The 17,365-nt window shown below is 43.5% G+C and overlaps 1 protein-coding gene across 1 annotated transcript in view; it reads left to right on the top strand.

Annotated features, from left to right (window-relative positions):
• Positions 1-13,651: 13,651 nt before the first annotated feature.
• Positions 13,652-17,365, top strand: part of LOC311148186 (monocarboxylate transporter 5-like) — a gene marked incomplete at both ends in the record, with an annotated part of 41,129 nt that continues 37,415 nt past the window's right edge. The window contains 6 exons of the mRNA XM_084185070.1: positions 13,652-13,662; positions 14,683-14,824; positions 15,185-15,317; positions 15,638-15,781; positions 16,043-16,204; positions 16,525-17,172. Of these exons, the coding sequence (XP_084041196.1) occupies positions 13,652-13,662; positions 14,683-14,824; positions 15,185-15,317; positions 15,638-15,781; positions 16,043-16,204; positions 16,525-17,172 (1,240 nt within the window). The remainder of the gene's footprint in view (positions 13,663-14,682; positions 14,825-15,184; positions 15,318-15,637; positions 15,782-16,042; positions 16,205-16,524; positions 17,173-17,365) is intronic.

Below are 17,365 nucleotides of genomic sequence, written 5' to 3' on the forward strand. Positions count from 1 at the left end.
ACGCTGATCCTCAACACGGGGCCCCACAGGGGTGCGTGCTCAGTCCCCTCCTGTACTCCCTGTTCACCCACGACTGCGTGGCCACCCACGACTCCAACACCATCATTAAGTTTGCCGACGACGTGACGGTGGAAGGCCTGATCACCGACGATGATGAGACAGCCTATAGGGATGAAGTCAGAGACTTGGCAGTGTGGTGCCAGGACAACAACCTCTCCCTCAACGTCAGAAAGACAATGGAGCTGATCGTGGACTACAGGAAACGAAGGGCCGAGCACACCCCCATATTACAAAGGTGCCTCTACGTATTCTCAAGGAAGGGGTTCGGTATGAAGTACACTCCCTTCTAGCATGTGCTTGTGGTACCACTTCAACGCTTACTATAAAAGCAGGTGATCAGCGGGCCTTATTTGGCAATGGTCTTGGTAATTGGAGTGTGGCAATATATTTTGCATGATGCTTCCTTGACTAGACAACTGACGTTACCCAAAATTCAAAAAACAGTGGAGCACATTTCCGCATATGACCAAATGTAACGTTTTTGCTTACCGTTTCATACACATCTATGTGCTTTAACAAAGAAAAAACATATAGGCTATGAGGATTTTACGTTTATATACATAGCTACATCCATTGTAACAAGAAATAGATGATAATGGTGGTGAATAGCAATGAATGATTAGTGGTGCAGTCTGCTAAGATAGTTGGCTCATAATTCAATGGTTGTGAGTTCAAATCCCACATGGGGCATATATATATGTTATTTTTTTCCTTCAAATCCTTAAATTATAATATTCATCCCGTGCCCACACATTTAAAATTCTGAAAAGTGAAAGCATACCTGGTAGTAGTTGTAGGTTTTTATACAGTATCCCCAAGCCCAATCTGTGAGTTAATCCCAACACAATACTGCAATAAATGCGAGTCCACATTACAAATAAACTTTTTTTTTTGCCACATGTGGGTTTCGAGTTTTACACCGCAAGTGACAATAGATGTTAGGAACTCGGTGCCTTACCACTGGGAGCTAACTGTCTAGAGCCGTCTATGCCTTACCACTGGGAGCTAACTGTCTAGAGCCGTCTATGCCTTACCACTGGGAGCTAACTGTCTAGAGCCGTCTATGCCTTACCACTGGGAGCTAACTGTCTAGAGCCGTCTATGCCTTACCACTGGGAGCTAACTGTCTAGAGCCGTCTATGCCTTACCACTGGGAGCTAACTGTCTAGAGCCGTCTATGCCTTACCACTGGGAGCTAACTGTCTAGAGCCGTCTATGCCTTACCACTGGGAGCTAACTGTCTAGAGCCGTCTATGCCTTACCACTGGGAGCTAACTGTCTAGAGCCGTCTATGCCTTACCACTGGGAGCTAACTGTCTAGAGCCATATATACTCACGATGCATTTTATTATCAGAGCGCCAGGATAAAGTGACTAAGTGGGCAGTTGAAGTCGGCAAGGAGGGAAATATTTGTGGGGTTCTTGCATTGGAATTATATTTAATTCTGCTTACATCACGCTAAACACAAAGTTCAAAATGCAGAGACTCTTGAGATCACGAGTGCTTTTTGAAGTCTCTGTAGCCTTCGTAAGGACACAGATTCAGCAGGCTGCGGCAGGTAGAGGTGCAAATGAGTGTTGGGATTTATTTACACAGTGCTGGTGTTTTCAAAGATAACGGTAATATTTACAAGTGCATATATATATATAAAGTTCTGTCTTCAAAATGTCAGCGTTCAAGAGAAAAAAGCCTCTCATCAGGCAAAACCTGTCTTAACCAATAAAGCACAGGGTCTACCAGGCCCAGAGACAGCCTCCCCTAGAGTTACCCAAAAGTGAACTAACTAGAACATCCGCAAACAGGCACTTAAATACATTTGGCCACACCTATTCTTGGCGCACAGGCCAGGTACTGTATATCTATGCACGCTAAAGCGTGTGTTCAGACAACATTAAACGGACACGTACTCTCCAAGAGGAGTTACTACATGGAACCACCCAGTCAGGTTAGTCTCCTGAGTGGCGCAGTGGTCTAAGGCACTGCATCGCAGTGCTAGCTGTGCCACTAGAGATCCTGGTATTCACTAACTGTAAGTCGCTCTGGATAAGAGCGTCTGCTAAATGACTAAAATGTAAATGTTAACAGTGAAGAAAACATCTTTAAAAGCCATTATGATAATATAAGGCCATAACAATACCTAAATGTTCCGTGGGTCTACGAGATACTGTTGAATGGAGAGGAGATGTACAGTGCCAGTCAAAAGTTTGGACACACCTACTCATTCCAGGGTTTTTTCTTTATTGTTACTATTTTCTACAATGTAGAATAATAGTGAAGACATCAAAACAATGAAATAACACATATGGAATCATGTAGTAACCAAAAAAAGAGTTAAACAAATCCGAATATATTTGATATTCTTCAAAGTAGCCACCCTTTGCCTTGATGACAGCTTTGCACACTCTTGGCCCGGCCAAACTGAGCAATCGAGGGAGAAGGGCCTTGGTCAGGGAGGTGACCAAGAACCCGATGGTCAATCTGACAGAGCTCCAGAGTTCCTCTGTGGAGATGGGAGAAACTTCCAGAAGTATAACCAGCAATGCAGCCCTCCACCAATCAGGCCTTTATGGTAGAGTGGCCAGATGGAAGCCACTCCTCAGTAAAAGGCACATGACAGCCCGCTTGGAGTTTGCCAAAAGGCACCTAAAGACTCTCAGACCATGAGAAACAAGATTCTCTGGTCTGATGAAACCACGATTGAACTCCTTGGCCTGAATGCCAAGCGTCACATCTGGAGGAAACCTGGCACCATCCCTACGGTGAAGCATGGTAGTGGCAGCATCATGCTATTGGGATGTTTTTCAGCGGCAGGGACTAGGAGACTAGTCAGGATCGAGGGAAAGACGAACGGAGCAAAGTAAATAGAGATCCTTGATGAAAACCTGCTCCAGAGCACTCAGGACCTCAGACTGGGGCGAAGGTTCACCTTCCAACAGGACAACGACCCTAAGCACACAGCCAAGACAACGCAGTAATGGCTTCGGGACAAGTCTCGGAATGTCCTTGAGTGGCCCAGCCAGAGCCCGGACTTGAACCTGATCCAACATCTCTGGAGAGACCTGAAAATAGCTGTGCAGCGACGCTCCCCATCCAACCTGACAGAGCTTGAGAGGATCTGCAGAGAAGAATGGAAGAAACTCCCCAAATACAGGTGTGCCAAGCTTGTAGCGTCATACCCAAGAAGACTTGAGGCTGTAATCGCTGCCAAAGGTGCTTTAAGAAAGTACTGAGTAAAGTGTCTGAATACTTATGTAAATGTATATTTTAATAAATTTGCAAACATTTCTAAAAACCTGTTTTTGATTTGTCATTATCGGGAATTCTGTGTAGATTGATGAGGAAAAAAACAATTTAATCAATTTTAGAATAAGGCTGTAACATAACAAAATGTGGAGAAAGTCAAGGGTTCTGAATACTTTCCGAATGCAATGTAGACACTACACACATCAGTACACAATACACACTATACACATCAGTACACTATACACACTATACACATCAGTACACCATACACATCAGTACTCTATACACATCAGTACACTACATACACTAAACATCAGTTCAAAATACACACTATACACATCAGTACACTATACACATCAGTATATTATATACACTATACACATCAGTACACTATATATATTATACACATCAGTACACTATACACATCAGTACACTATACACACTCTACACATAAGCACACTATAAACACTATACTCATCAGTATACTAGATACACTATACACATCAGTACATTATGTACACTATGCACATCACTACACTATACACATCACTACATAATACACATCACTACACTATACACATCAACACACTATACACATCAGTACACTATATACACTATACACATCAGTACATTATGTACACTATGCACATCACTACATAATACACATCACTACACTATACACATCAGCACACTATACACATAAGTACACTATATACACTATACACATCAGTACATTATGTACATTATGCACATCACTACACTATACACATCACTACATACAGTGGGGAAAAAAAGTATTTAGTCAGCCACCAATTGTGCAAGTTCTCCCACTTAAAAAGATGAGAGAGGCCTGTAATTTTCATCATAGGTACACGTCAACTATGACAGACAAAATGAGAATTTTTTTCTCCAGAAAATCACATTGTAGGATTTTTTATGAATTTATTTGCAAATTATGGTGGAAAATAAGTATTTGGTCAATAACAAAAGTTTCTCAATACTTTGTTATATACCCTTTGTTGGCAATGACACAGGTCAAACGTTTTCTGTAAGTCTTCACAAGGTTTTCACACACTGTTGCTGGTATTTTGGCCCATTCCTCCATGCAGATATCCTCTAGAGCAGTGATGTTTTGGGGCTGTTGCTGGGCAACACAGACTTTCAACTCCCTCCAAAGATTTTCTATGGGGTTGAGATCTGGAGACTGGCTAGGCCACTCCAGGACCTTGAAATGCTTCTTACGAAGCCACTCCTTCATTGCCCGGGCGGTGTGTTTGGGATCATTGTCATGCTGAAAGACCCAGCCACGTTTCATCTTCAATGCCCTTGCTGATGGAAGGAGGTTTTCACTCAAAATCTCACGATACATGGCCCCATTCATTCTTTCCTTTACATGGATCAGTCGTCCTGGTCCCTTTGCAGAAAAACAGCCCCAAAGCATGATGTTTCCATCCCCATGCTTCACAGTAGGTATTGTGTTCTTTGGATGCAACTCAGCATTCTTTGTCCTCCAAACACGACGAGTTGAGTTTTTACCAAAAAGTTCTATTTTGGTTTCATCTGACCATATGACATTCTCCCAATCCTCTTCTGGATCATCCAAATGCACTCTAGCAAACTTCAGACGGGCCTGGACATGTACTGGCTTAAGCAGGGGGACACGTCTTGCACTGCAGGATTTGAGTCCCTGGCGGCGTAGTGTGTTACTGATGGTAGGCTTTGTTACTTTGGTCCCAGCTCTCTGCAGGTCATTCACTAGGTCCCCCCGTGTGGTTCTGGGATTTTTGCTCACCATTCTTGTGATCATTTTGACCCCACGGGGTGAGATCTTGCGTGGAGCCCCAGATCGAGGGAGATTATCAGTGGTCTTGTATGTCTTCCATTTCCTAATAATTGCTCCCACAGTTGATTTCTTCAAACCAAGCTGCTTACCTATTGCAGATTCAGTCTTCCCAGCCTGGTGCAGGTCTACAATTTTGTTTCTGGTGTCCTTTGACAGCTCTTTGGTCTTGGCCATAGTGGAGTTTGGAGTGTGACTGTTTGAGGTTGTGGACAGGTGTCTTTTATACTGATAACAAGTTCAAACAGGTGCCATTAATACAGGTAACGAGTGGAGGACAGAGGAGCCTCTTAAAGAAGAAGTTACAGGTCTGTGAGAGCCAGAAATCTTGCTTGTTTGTAGGTGACCAAATACTTATTTTCCACCATAATTTGCAAATAAATTCATTAAAAATCCTACAATGTGATTTTCGGGATTTTCTTTTCTCAATTTGTCTGTCATAGTTGACTTGTACCTATGATGAAAATTACAGGCCTCTCTCATCTTTTTAAGTGGGAATACTTGCACAATTGGTGGCTGACTAAATACTTTTTTCCCCACTGTAATACACATCACTACACTATACACACCAGTACACTATATACACTATACACATCAGTACACTAAATACACTACACATCAGTACACTATACACATCGGTACACTATGCACATCAGTACATTATATACACTATACACATCAATACACTAGATACACTATACACATCAGTACACTATACAATTCAGTACATTATATACACTATACACATCAGTACACTATACACATCAGTACACTATATCAGCACCTAAATCAACCATTTATCGGATCATCAAGAACTTCAAGGAGAGAGGTTCAATTGTTGTGAAGAAGGTGTCAGGGCGCCCAAGAAAGTCCAGCAAGCGCCAGGACTGTCTCCTAAAATTGATTCAGCTGCGGGATCGGGGCACCACCAGTGCAGAGCTTGCTCAGGAATGGCAGCAGGCAGGTGTGAGTGCATCTGCATGCACAGTGAGGCAAAGACTTTTGGAGGATGGCCTGGTGTCAAGAAGGGCAGCGAGGAAGCCACTTCTCTCCAGGAAAAACATCAGGGACAGACTGATATTCTGCAAAAGGTACAGGGATTGGACTGCTAAGAACTGGGGTAAAGTCCTTTTCTCTGATGAATCCCCTTTCCGATTGTTTGGGGCATCCGGAAAAAAGCTTGTCCGGAGAAGACAAGGTGAGCGCTACCATCAGTCCTGTGTCATGCCAACAATAAAGCATCCTGAGACCATTCATGTGTGGGGTTGCTTCTCAGCCAAGGGAGTGGGCTCACTCACAATTTTGCCTAAGAACACAGCCATGAATAAAGAATGGTACCAACACATCCTCCGAGAGCAACTTCTCCCAACCATCCAAGAACAGTTTGGTGATGACCAATGCCTTTTCCAGCATGATGGAGCACCTTGCCATAAGGCAAAAGTGATAACTAAGTGGCTCGGGGAACAAAACATCAACATTTTGGGTCCATGGCCAGGAAACTCCCCAGACCTTAATCCCATTGAGAACTTGTGGTCGATCCTCAAGAGGCGGGTGGACAAACAAAACCCCACAAATTCTGACAAACTCCAAGCATTGATTATGCAAGAATGGGCTGCCATCAGTCAGGATGTGGCCCAGAAGTTAATTGACAGCATGCCAGGGCGGATTGCAGAGGTCTTGAAAAAGAAGGGTCTGCAAATATTGACTCTTTGCATAAACTTAATGTAATTGTCAATAAAAGCCTTTGACACTTATGGAATGCTTGTAATTATACTTCAGTATACCATAGTAACATCTGACAAAAATATCTCATAACACTGAAGCAGCGAACTTTGTGAAGACCAATATTTGTGTCATTCTCAAAACTTTTGATCAGTGCCTTCGGAAAGTATTCAGACCTCTTGACTTTTTCCACATTTTGTTAGGTTACAGCCTTATTCTAAAATTTGATTAAATTGTTTTTTCCTCTCATCAATCTACAAACAATACCCGATAATGACAAAGCAAACACAGGTTTTTAGTAATTTTTGCAAAACTGAAATATAACATTTACATAATTATTCAGACCCTTTACTCATTACTTTGTTGAAGCACCTTTGGCAGCGATTACAGCCTTGAGTGTTCTTGGGTATGACGCTACAAGCTTGGCACACCTGTATTTGGGGAGTTTCTCCCATTCTTCTCTGCAGATCCTCTCAGGCTCTGTCAGGTTGGATGGGGAGCGTTGCTGCACAGCTATTTTCAGGTCTCTCCAGAGATGTTCGATCGGGTTCAAGTCCGGCTCTGGCTGGGCAACTCAAGGACATTCAGAGACTTGTCCCGAAGCCACTCCTGCATTGTCTTGGCTGTGTGCTTAGGGTCGTTGTTCTGTTGGAAGGTGAACCTTCGCCCCAGTCTGAGGTCCTGAGCACTCTGGAGCAGGTTTTCATCAAGGATCTGTCTGTATTTTGCTCCGTTCATCTTTCCCTCGATCCTGACTAGTCTCCTAGTCCCTGCCACTGAAAAAACATCCCCACAGCATGATGCTGCCACCACCATGCTTCACCGTAGGGATGGTGCCAGGTTTCCTCCAAACATGACACTTGGCATTCAGGCCAAACAGTTCAATCTTGCTTTCATCAGACGAGAGAGCCTTGTTTCTCATGGTCTGAGAGTCTTTAGGTGCCTTTTGGTAAACTCCAAGCAGGCTGTCATGTGCCTTTTACTGAGGAGTGGCTTCAGTCTGGCCGCTCTACCATAAAGGCCTGATTGGTGGAGTGCTGCAGAGATGTTGTCCTTCTGGAAGGTTCTCCCATCTCCACAGAGGAACTCTAGAGCTATGTTAGAGTGACCATCGGGTTCTTGGTCACCTCCCTGATCAAGGCCCTTCTCGCCCGATTGCTCAGTTTGGCCGGGCGGCCAGCTCTAGGAAGAGTCTTGGTGGTTCCAAACTTCTTCAATTTAAGAATGATGGAGTCCACTGTGTTCTTGGGGACCTTCAATGCTGCAGAAATGTTTTGGTACCTGTCCCCAGATCTGTGCCTCGACACGATCCTGTCTCGGAGCTCTACGGACAATTCCTTCGACCTCATGGCTTGGTTTTTGCTCTGACATGCACTGTCAACTGTGGGACCTTATATAGACGGGTGTGTGCCTTTCCAAATCATGTCCAATTCATTGAATTTAGCACAGGTGGATTCCAATCAAGTTGATCAATCAGGATGATCAATGGAAACAGGATGCACCTGACCTCAATTACTTGTCTCATAGCAAAGGGTCTGAATACTTATGTAAATAAGGTATTTCCGTTTTTTATATTTTTTAACTTTGCAGGAATTTCTAAAAACCTGTTTTCGCTTTGTCATTATGGGGTATTGTGTGTAGATTTCTGAGGATTTTTATTTATTGAATCCATTTTAAAGAATAAGGCTGTAACGTAACAAAATGTGGAAAAAGTCAAGGGGTCTGAATACTTTCCCAGGGCACTGTAAACATCAGTACACTATATACACTGTACACATCTGTACACTATACACATCTGTACACTATATACACTATACACATTAGTACACCATATACATAATTACACTATGCACACTATATACATATGTACACTATATACATAAGTACACTATATACACTATAGACATCTGTACACTATACACATCTGTACACTATATACACTATACACATCAGTACACTATATACACTATACACATCAGTACACAATACACACTATACACATATGTACACTATATACATCAGTACACTATACACATCAGTACACTATATACACTATACACATTAGTACACCATATACATAATTACACTATGCACACTATACACATCTGTACACTATATACATAAGTACACTATATACACTATACACATTAGTACACTACACACATCAGTACACTATATGCACTATACACATCAGTACACTATGCACACTATACACATCTGTACACTATATACATAAGTACACTATATACACTATACACATCAGTACACTATATACAATATACACATCAGTACACTATATACACTATACACATTAGTACACCATATACATCAGTACACTATATACACTATACACATCAGTACACTGTACACATGAGTACACTATATACTCTACACACATCAGTACACTATATACACTATACACATCAGTACACTATATACAATATACACATCAGTACACTATATACACTATACACATTAGTACACCATATACATCAGTACACTATATACACTATACACATCAGTACACTGTACACATGAGTACACTATATACTCTACACACATCAGTACACTATATATACTATACACATCAGTACACTATATACATCAGTACACTATATACACTACCCACATCATTACACTGTCAACTACAATAGATAGACAGAGGTCGTGCACCTTTCCACTCTGACTCACGTCCAACTCTCACTGATTTTCCTTACAGATAAACAGATAATCCCCTCAAACTCAACTCTGGACCTCGAAACCAGTTCCACTGCATTTTTTCATTGTTCCCCTCTAATCAGGGACAGATTTAGACCTGGGACACCAGGTGGGTGCAAATTCATTATCAGGTAAAACAGAAAACCAGCAGGCTCCGGGAACTCGTAGGGTAAGATTTGAATACCCCTGAGATAAACCATTGGTCTTTAGCACAATATTTACCCTGCAATACCATTCAATGCATTTAGATGCTATTGTCATTTAGGGCCTCGTATGTCTGGCTGTCCATTCATCTACCTTTGTGGAATATATATCAGGGTTGCATGATGCAAAGTATCATCCGAGGACAACAGAGGAATTGTGGTCAGTTATAGGGGTGCAAAAAAAAATTCCCAGTATACCTGGCCAGAGGATTCTGCCGTTCCTGTATATTCCCTTGTGATTCCGGGACTCTTCCAACTGGGATTTCTGGAAAACCTGGGAATATTGGGAAAAGTTACCGCAATTTTGCACCCCAGTCAGTCAGCACCCAATACCTATCAGGGTACTAATTTGAATGACCCTCTGTAGCCCAGATACTTTGACCTCTGTCCTTAGTCCAGGACTGTGTCAGCAATCAATGAAGTATGGAATGTGTTGCAACGTGTTGGTGGTTGTTTGAGAGGATATGTATTTTACTTGAAGACTGCGGACTCAGCACTTAATAGAGATAATAGTTTACTGGTGACACAGGATCTGCAGGCAATGGATAACAGAGATGTTTCTGAAGAAAATAAGAATGCGTAGATACCAGTCAATGCAGTTGCTGGGAACTAGGATGGGCTGGCAGTATTCTTGGAAATTGCGTTTTTTCTTCACATGTTTTTTGGCTTAATCTACAGAGTTTCACCAACACAAAAACGTTGGGCCACATTCAAGTTGATGTTTAATATACCAGGTAACACGACTAGCGCAGTCAATGACGTGGCACGCAACCGTTGGTTGATCTAATGCAACATCTGCAATGTAGTCGGCCTGGAAACAGTACCTTCCAAGTCTGTTTCCATGTGAAGGCGTTTTTACACTGAACAAAAATATAAACGCAACATGTAAAGTGTTGGTCCCATGTTTCATGAGCTGGAATAAAATGTTGTGCACAAATTTGTTTACATCCCTGTTAGTGAGAATTTCTCCTTTGCCAAGATAATATGGCATTGTGTGGGCGAGCGGTTTGCTGATGTCAATGTTGTGAACAGAGTGCCCCATGTTGGCGATGGGGTAGTGGTATGGGCAGGCATCAGCTACGGACAACAAACACAATTGCATTTTATCGATAGCAATTTGAATGCACAGAGATACCGTGACGAGATCCTGAGGCCCATTGTCGTGCCATTCATCCGCCGCCATCACCTCATGTTTCAGCATGGTAATGCACTGCCCCATGTCGCAAGGATATGTACACAATTCATGGAAGCTAAAAATGTCCCAGTTCTTCCATGGCCTGCATACTCACCAGACATGTCACCCATTGAGCATGTTTGGGATGCTCTGGATCGACGTGTACGACAGCGTGTTCCGGTTCCTGCCAATATCCAGCAACTTCACACAGCCATTGAAGAGTGGGACAACATTCCATAGGCCACAATCAACAGCCTGACCAACTCTATGCGAAGGAGATGTCGCGCTGCATGAGGCAAATGGTGGTCACACCAGATACTGACTGGTTTTCTGATCCACGCCCCTACCCTTTTATTTATTAAGTTATCTGTGACCAACAGATGCATATCTGTATTCCCAGTCGTGTGAAATCCATAGATTAGGGCCTAATGAATTTATTTCAATTAACTGATTTCCTTATATGATCTGTAATTCAGTAAAACCTTTGAAATAGTTGCATGTTGCGTTTTATAATTTTTTTCAGTGTAGTATACAGATCAAAATCCCAATGCAAAGTTAAACCGATCAGAATGCTAAGTGATGCCGGAAAATGTTTTTTACGGGGTGTGACTTAATATGGAGGCCAGACAACCTAGTCCCAATAATGTAAACGCCAACTGAAATAAACCAAATCATTTCAATTACATTTTCTGCCAACTTCCAAGCAAAAAACTTTACGAATGTATTGTTACAAATCAACTTGCAAGGTTGCTAGCCAACTGGCCTGCCAACGTTAGCCCTACCACCCTGCTAACGTTACCTTAGCACTACATGAGTCAGCCAGTTGCTATCAACACCTAGCTTACAGCAACATTAAAGTAAACCAACGTTTTGGAAATGCATAACGGCATCTAACCAGTTATAAAAGTATGTTAGCTATATGCAGTTATCTTAGCCAGCAAGCTAGCCAGCTAATGTTAGTTATTTAGCCAGCTAGCTAGAAACAGGAAATGGCCTTCCCCAAACTGTTGCCACAAATTTGGAAGCACAGAATCGTCTAGAATGTCATTGTATGCTGTAGCGTTAAGATTTCCCTTCTCTGGAACTAAGGGGCCTAGCCCGAACCATGAAAAAACAGCCCCAGACCATTGCTCCTCCTCCACCAAACTTTACAGTTGGCGCTATGCATTCGCGCATGTAGCGTTCTCCTGGCATCCGCCAAACCCAGATTTGTCCGTCAGACTGCAAGATGGTGAAGCGTGATTCATCACTCCAGAGAATGCGTTTCCAGTGCTCCAGAGTCCAATGGTGGTGAGCTTTACACCACTCCAGCCGATGCTTGGCTTGCGCATAGTGATCTTAGGCTTGTGTGCAGCTACTCGGCCATGGAAACCCATTTCATGAAGCTCCCGACGAACAGTTCTTGTGACGACGTTGCTTCCAGAGGCAGTTTGGAACTCGGTAATGAGTGTTGCAACTGAGGACATATTATTTTTATGCGCTACGCGCTTCAGCACACAGTGGTCCCGTTCTGTGAGCTTGTGTAGCCTACCACTTTGCGGCTGAGCCGTTGTTGCTCCTAGACATTTCCGCTTCACAATAACAGCACTTGCAGTTGACCGGGGCAGCTCTAGTAGGCAAGAAATGTGACGATCTGACTTGTTGGAAAGGTGGCATCCTGTGACGGTGCCACGTTGAAAGTCACTGAGCTCTTCAGTAAGGCCATTTTACTGCCAATGTTTGTCTATGGAGATTGCATGGCTGTGTGCTTGATTTTATACACCTGTCAGCAACGGGTCTGGCTGAAATAGCCAAATCCACTAATTTGAAGTGGTGTCCACATACTTTTGTATATATAGTGTAGATTCCAGATGTCAGTCAGCTAGCACGGTAGCACTAAGCCAAGGTGGGAAAAGTTACTCCCGTAGCGTACTTCACAGAGAACATGCCGAAAAGTTGACAAAACAAAAAGGAGAACAGACGAGGTTCTACACAATAAGAGCCCACGGCAACAATGCACCAGAGCCTGCCTTGCTAACTGGTTCCCACTAGATAACACAGCCACAAAGACTGTGAAGAGCATGAGGATGCTGCCTGGCCACATGCGCCCCATCTGTTCCTTGTTTACATCACACTTCCTCATGATTGGTGGATTGTAGCTCACCACCGCCAACACTTGGTCTGGAATGTAATTACATGCTAGCATGGCTTGTGGCTAACGTTAGCCAGATTGAGCTAGCATACAAACTCGGTAACACAGAGTAGATTCTCCATATGAAGTTGAGAAATAGTGCATTGTGGGTAGTTTAGAAGATATCCGGAAATAACATAAGAAATGTGTAATAACCCAAAGACATAACTATGTTTGTAGTTATAGGTAACCAGATCGTGACTACAACTAAGTTACTACGTTTTTGAACACACTGTGTTGTTACTTTGGTGAGTAAAAACTCTTGCTCCCTACCCTTTAACACACCTGAGATACTCAGAACATTGACTGTTTATTTGTTAACACCTCTGAAATACTCCGCCCAGTGACTCTGTCTGCACTAACCAATTGGAGTTAGTAGCCTGTTCTTTATCCATCACTGAACCAATTACCAACCGGAGCAAAATAAATGAATAAGTAGCCACGGTTGATTACTTTATAACTATTCTTTAACATATGAAGACATTGCAGTGTTTCAATGGTGTCAGTAGTGGTGAGGTAAAATGACTGCAAGGTGAGCCACTACTTTTAGAGTGTTGTACTGATCATACATTTTAAAATAGGACTAATTCAATTGAAATGAAGAGGCACTTTGTAACACAGTAAAACAAAGCACGTCTTTCGTATACAATATATACCAGTACAGTAAACAGTACATTATATAATTTCATACAGAAAATTTTTCTCACCTTCTCATCAAGCATTTAGCTGAGATTTATTGTTATGATTATGATCAGAATGCTTTGTGGGTAAGCATATAGATGTGATGGTTTACAGTTCTTTTAAAGTGTTGCATTGTTACGGTTTACTTTGAAAGTGTTGCAATGTTGGTCTAAGGCACTGCATCGCAGTGTTGCGGTGTCACTACAGCCTGGGGTTGGATCCCAGGCTGTGTCACAACCAGCCGTGACCGGGAGTCCCATAGGGCGGTGCACAATTGGCCCAGCGTCGTCCGGGTTAGGGGAGGGTTTGGCTGGGGGCGCTTTACTTGGCTCATCACGCTCTAGCGACTCCTTGTGGCGGGCCGGGCGCCTGCAGGCTGACTTCGGTAATCAATTGAACGGTGTTTCCTCCGACACATTGGTGCAGCTGGCTTCTGGGTTAAGCGAGCGGGTGTTAAGAAGCGTGGTTCGGGGTGTCATGTTTCGGAGGACGCATGACTCGACCTTCGCATCTCCCGAGCCCGTTGGGGAGTTGCAGCGATGAGACAAGATCATAATCATGAAATTGGGGAGAAAAAAGGGGTAAAAATGACAAAATAAAAAGAAGAAAGTGTTGCATTGTAATGGTTTACTTTGAAAGTGTTGTATTGTTACGGTTTACTTTGAAAGTGTTGCAATGTTATGGTTTACTTTTTGAAAGTGTTGCAATGTTATGGTTTACTTTGAAAGTGTTGCAATGTTATGGTTTACTTTGAAAGTGTTGCAATGTTATGGTTTACTTTGAAAGTGTTGCAATGTTATGGTTTACTTTGAAAGTGTTGCAATGTTACGGTTTACTTTGAAAGTGTTGCATTGTTGTGGTTTGTTTGCAGCGAGCCCAAGGCTGCCAAGCTTAACCTGTTCAGGAGGAATAACGCCTGTATGAAGACTAAGGAGGAGGAAGAGAAGGAGATCCAATATGAGGACCCTCCGGATGGTGGCTGGGGCTGGATGATTGTACTTCACTGCTTCCTGGTACGGCTTCTTCTTTCCTCCTCTTTGGGTTTTTGGAGGTTTATGAAATGTTTATCTATTGGACATGTTTCTAGCATTTCTTGAAATAATTGTTGATATGTTATACAATTACACAGGGTTGGGGTCAATTCCATGTCAATTTGGAAAGTAAACCAAATTCCAATTCTAGCATTGAAGTGAATTGGAATTGGAATTGTAGTGTACTTCCTGAATTGACTGGAATTTAAAAGGAATTGACCCCAACCGTGCATGGTTGTGGTGTGGCAGACCATGTGCTCACATGTTGGTTTGTGTGTGTGTGTGTTTGTGCCTGCCTGTCTGCCTGTCTGCATCCCTCCCTCTGTCTGTCTGTGCCTCCAGGTGAACGTGCTGGTGATGGGGACCCTAAAGAGCTTTGGGATCTTCTTCGTGGCGTTCCAGGATGAGTTCGGAGGGTCAGCAGAGAGTATCAGCTGGATCGGCTCCATCATGTCTAGCCTGCGGCTCTCTGGAGGTCAGAGTTCACATGACAGGAAAACATTCAGAATTCTACTGTATGTGTGTGTGCACGTGTGTGTTTGTGGGGAAGTCAGATTTGTTTGTGTGTGTGTGTGTGTGTGTGTGTGTCTCGCTCAAGGTCAGAGTTCACATGAAACCAAAGTCTGACCGCATCACTCGTCCCTCTGGGTCTGGGGTCTGGCTCTTGTGTTGCATCGCCTTAACCACTGACAACATCTGACGCCTAGTCTTTCTGGCTAAGAGCTTAGTGGACGGATGGATGGATGAACAAATTATGGAACACATTTTCAAGTTTGTCTGTTTGTTCCTGTGTAGGTCCCCTGGCCTCTGTAGCGTGTGCGAAGCTGGGTAACAGAGTGACCTCTATAGCTGGGGCTGTGCTGGTCAGTGTTGGCTTCCTCATGAGTATCTTTGCCACCAGCGTGGTATTCCTCTATATCAGCATGGGGCTGATTGTAGGTAAGTTAACAAGTTAAAAGCTCAAACAGTTAAAAGAGGTTAAAGGTTAAAGTGCTATCCGTGCTACAAAGCAGAGTAGCCCTGGGTCCAAATACTTAATAGTTTACTTGAAAGTATTTGTCTTTAGGTATTTGATATACTAGAACTTAGTTGTTGTTTTTTTGTCTAGCATTTGTAATTTGGTGACAAATCACATGTTTTTAATGAAGAAATCTGAATCATAAGTATATGATCATAAATATGTCATCTATCCCCTCTCAGGCCTTGGATTTGCGCTCCTGTACCAAGCCACCTCAGTTGTCACGGCAACATATTTCCGTAAGAGGTTAGCGACGGCATACTCCATCGGACGGTCTGGGATGGGCTTGACCTTCGCCCTCGCCCCCTTCACTCAGCTTCTGCTGGAGCAGTACGCATGGCAAGGTACACACACATACACACTACGTCTGTTGGGGTGTGGGAAGTATTTAATGATTCATCATTTAATTATGTGAAAATTATGCATATCTCTGTGTCTGTTACATAATATGCCATTTAGCAGACGCTTTTATCCAAAGCGACTTACAGTCATGTGCGCATACATTTTTGCGTATGGGTGGTCCCTGGGATCGAAACCACTACCCTGGCGTTACAAGCGCCGTGCTCTACCAGCTGAGCTACAGAGGACCATGTCTACTGTATCGAAATGCTATTCTAGATTGATGCTGTAAAGAGCCTGAAACACTTCTATGCTCCTCCCACAGGAGCTCTGCTGATCCTGGGAGGCTTGATGTTGAACCTGGTGGCCTCTGGGATGCTACTAAGACCCATCCACGTGAAGCCTGCACCACCCCCGTCCTCAACCTCATCTTCATCCATCCAAAAAAGCCCTCTGATAGGTCCAGAGAAGGAAAAGGACCGACCTCAGAATGGATCCACGGCGTTAACCAATGGCATCGCCAAATCAGACCCTTCCTCTTCCGCTCCTCCACCCCTCCACTGGGACACCACGACCCCAGAGAAGGCCACGACCCCTGGGCTGGGACAGAGCAACCACAGCCACCAGAACAGGCAGGTGAACGGGAACGTTAAGGAGGCGTCCCCCACCATGCCACTCACAAGCACCTCCAGTCCTGTGGAACAGAACGGTACCATTAGCATAAACGGTTCCGCCGTGGTTGGGTTCTCATCGCCGAACGGCACCACCACCGTGGACAACCCCATCCCACCGGCCGTGAACAAGAACAGAGTCCTGGACTTCTCCCTGTTGAAGAACCCCTTTTTCTGCATCTACACCTGGTCCCTGGTGTTCAGCCAGCTAGCATACTTCATCCCCTATTTCCACCTGTCTGCCCGGGCCAGGAACCTGGGCATCGACGCCATGGACGCTTCCTTCATCATCTCTGTGGCAGGTGAGTCTCACCTGGTCAAATCATAAATCAACCAACAGGCAGAATCTCGTGTACCACTTTGTTTTGAGAGTCTCACATAGGTGCTGAGTTTTAGTAGATGAGACAGGAATATTGTATTTTATTTGAACCAGACGCTAATTTGTCTAAAAAAAAATCTATAAATCCAAATGAACACCATCAAGCAATCAATTGA

This window comes from Coregonus lavaretus, assembly GCF_964263955.1.
Source record: "Coregonus lavaretus genome assembly, chromosome: 20".
NCBI lineage: Eukaryota > Metazoa > Chordata > Actinopteri > Salmoniformes > Salmonidae > Coregonus > Coregonus lavaretus.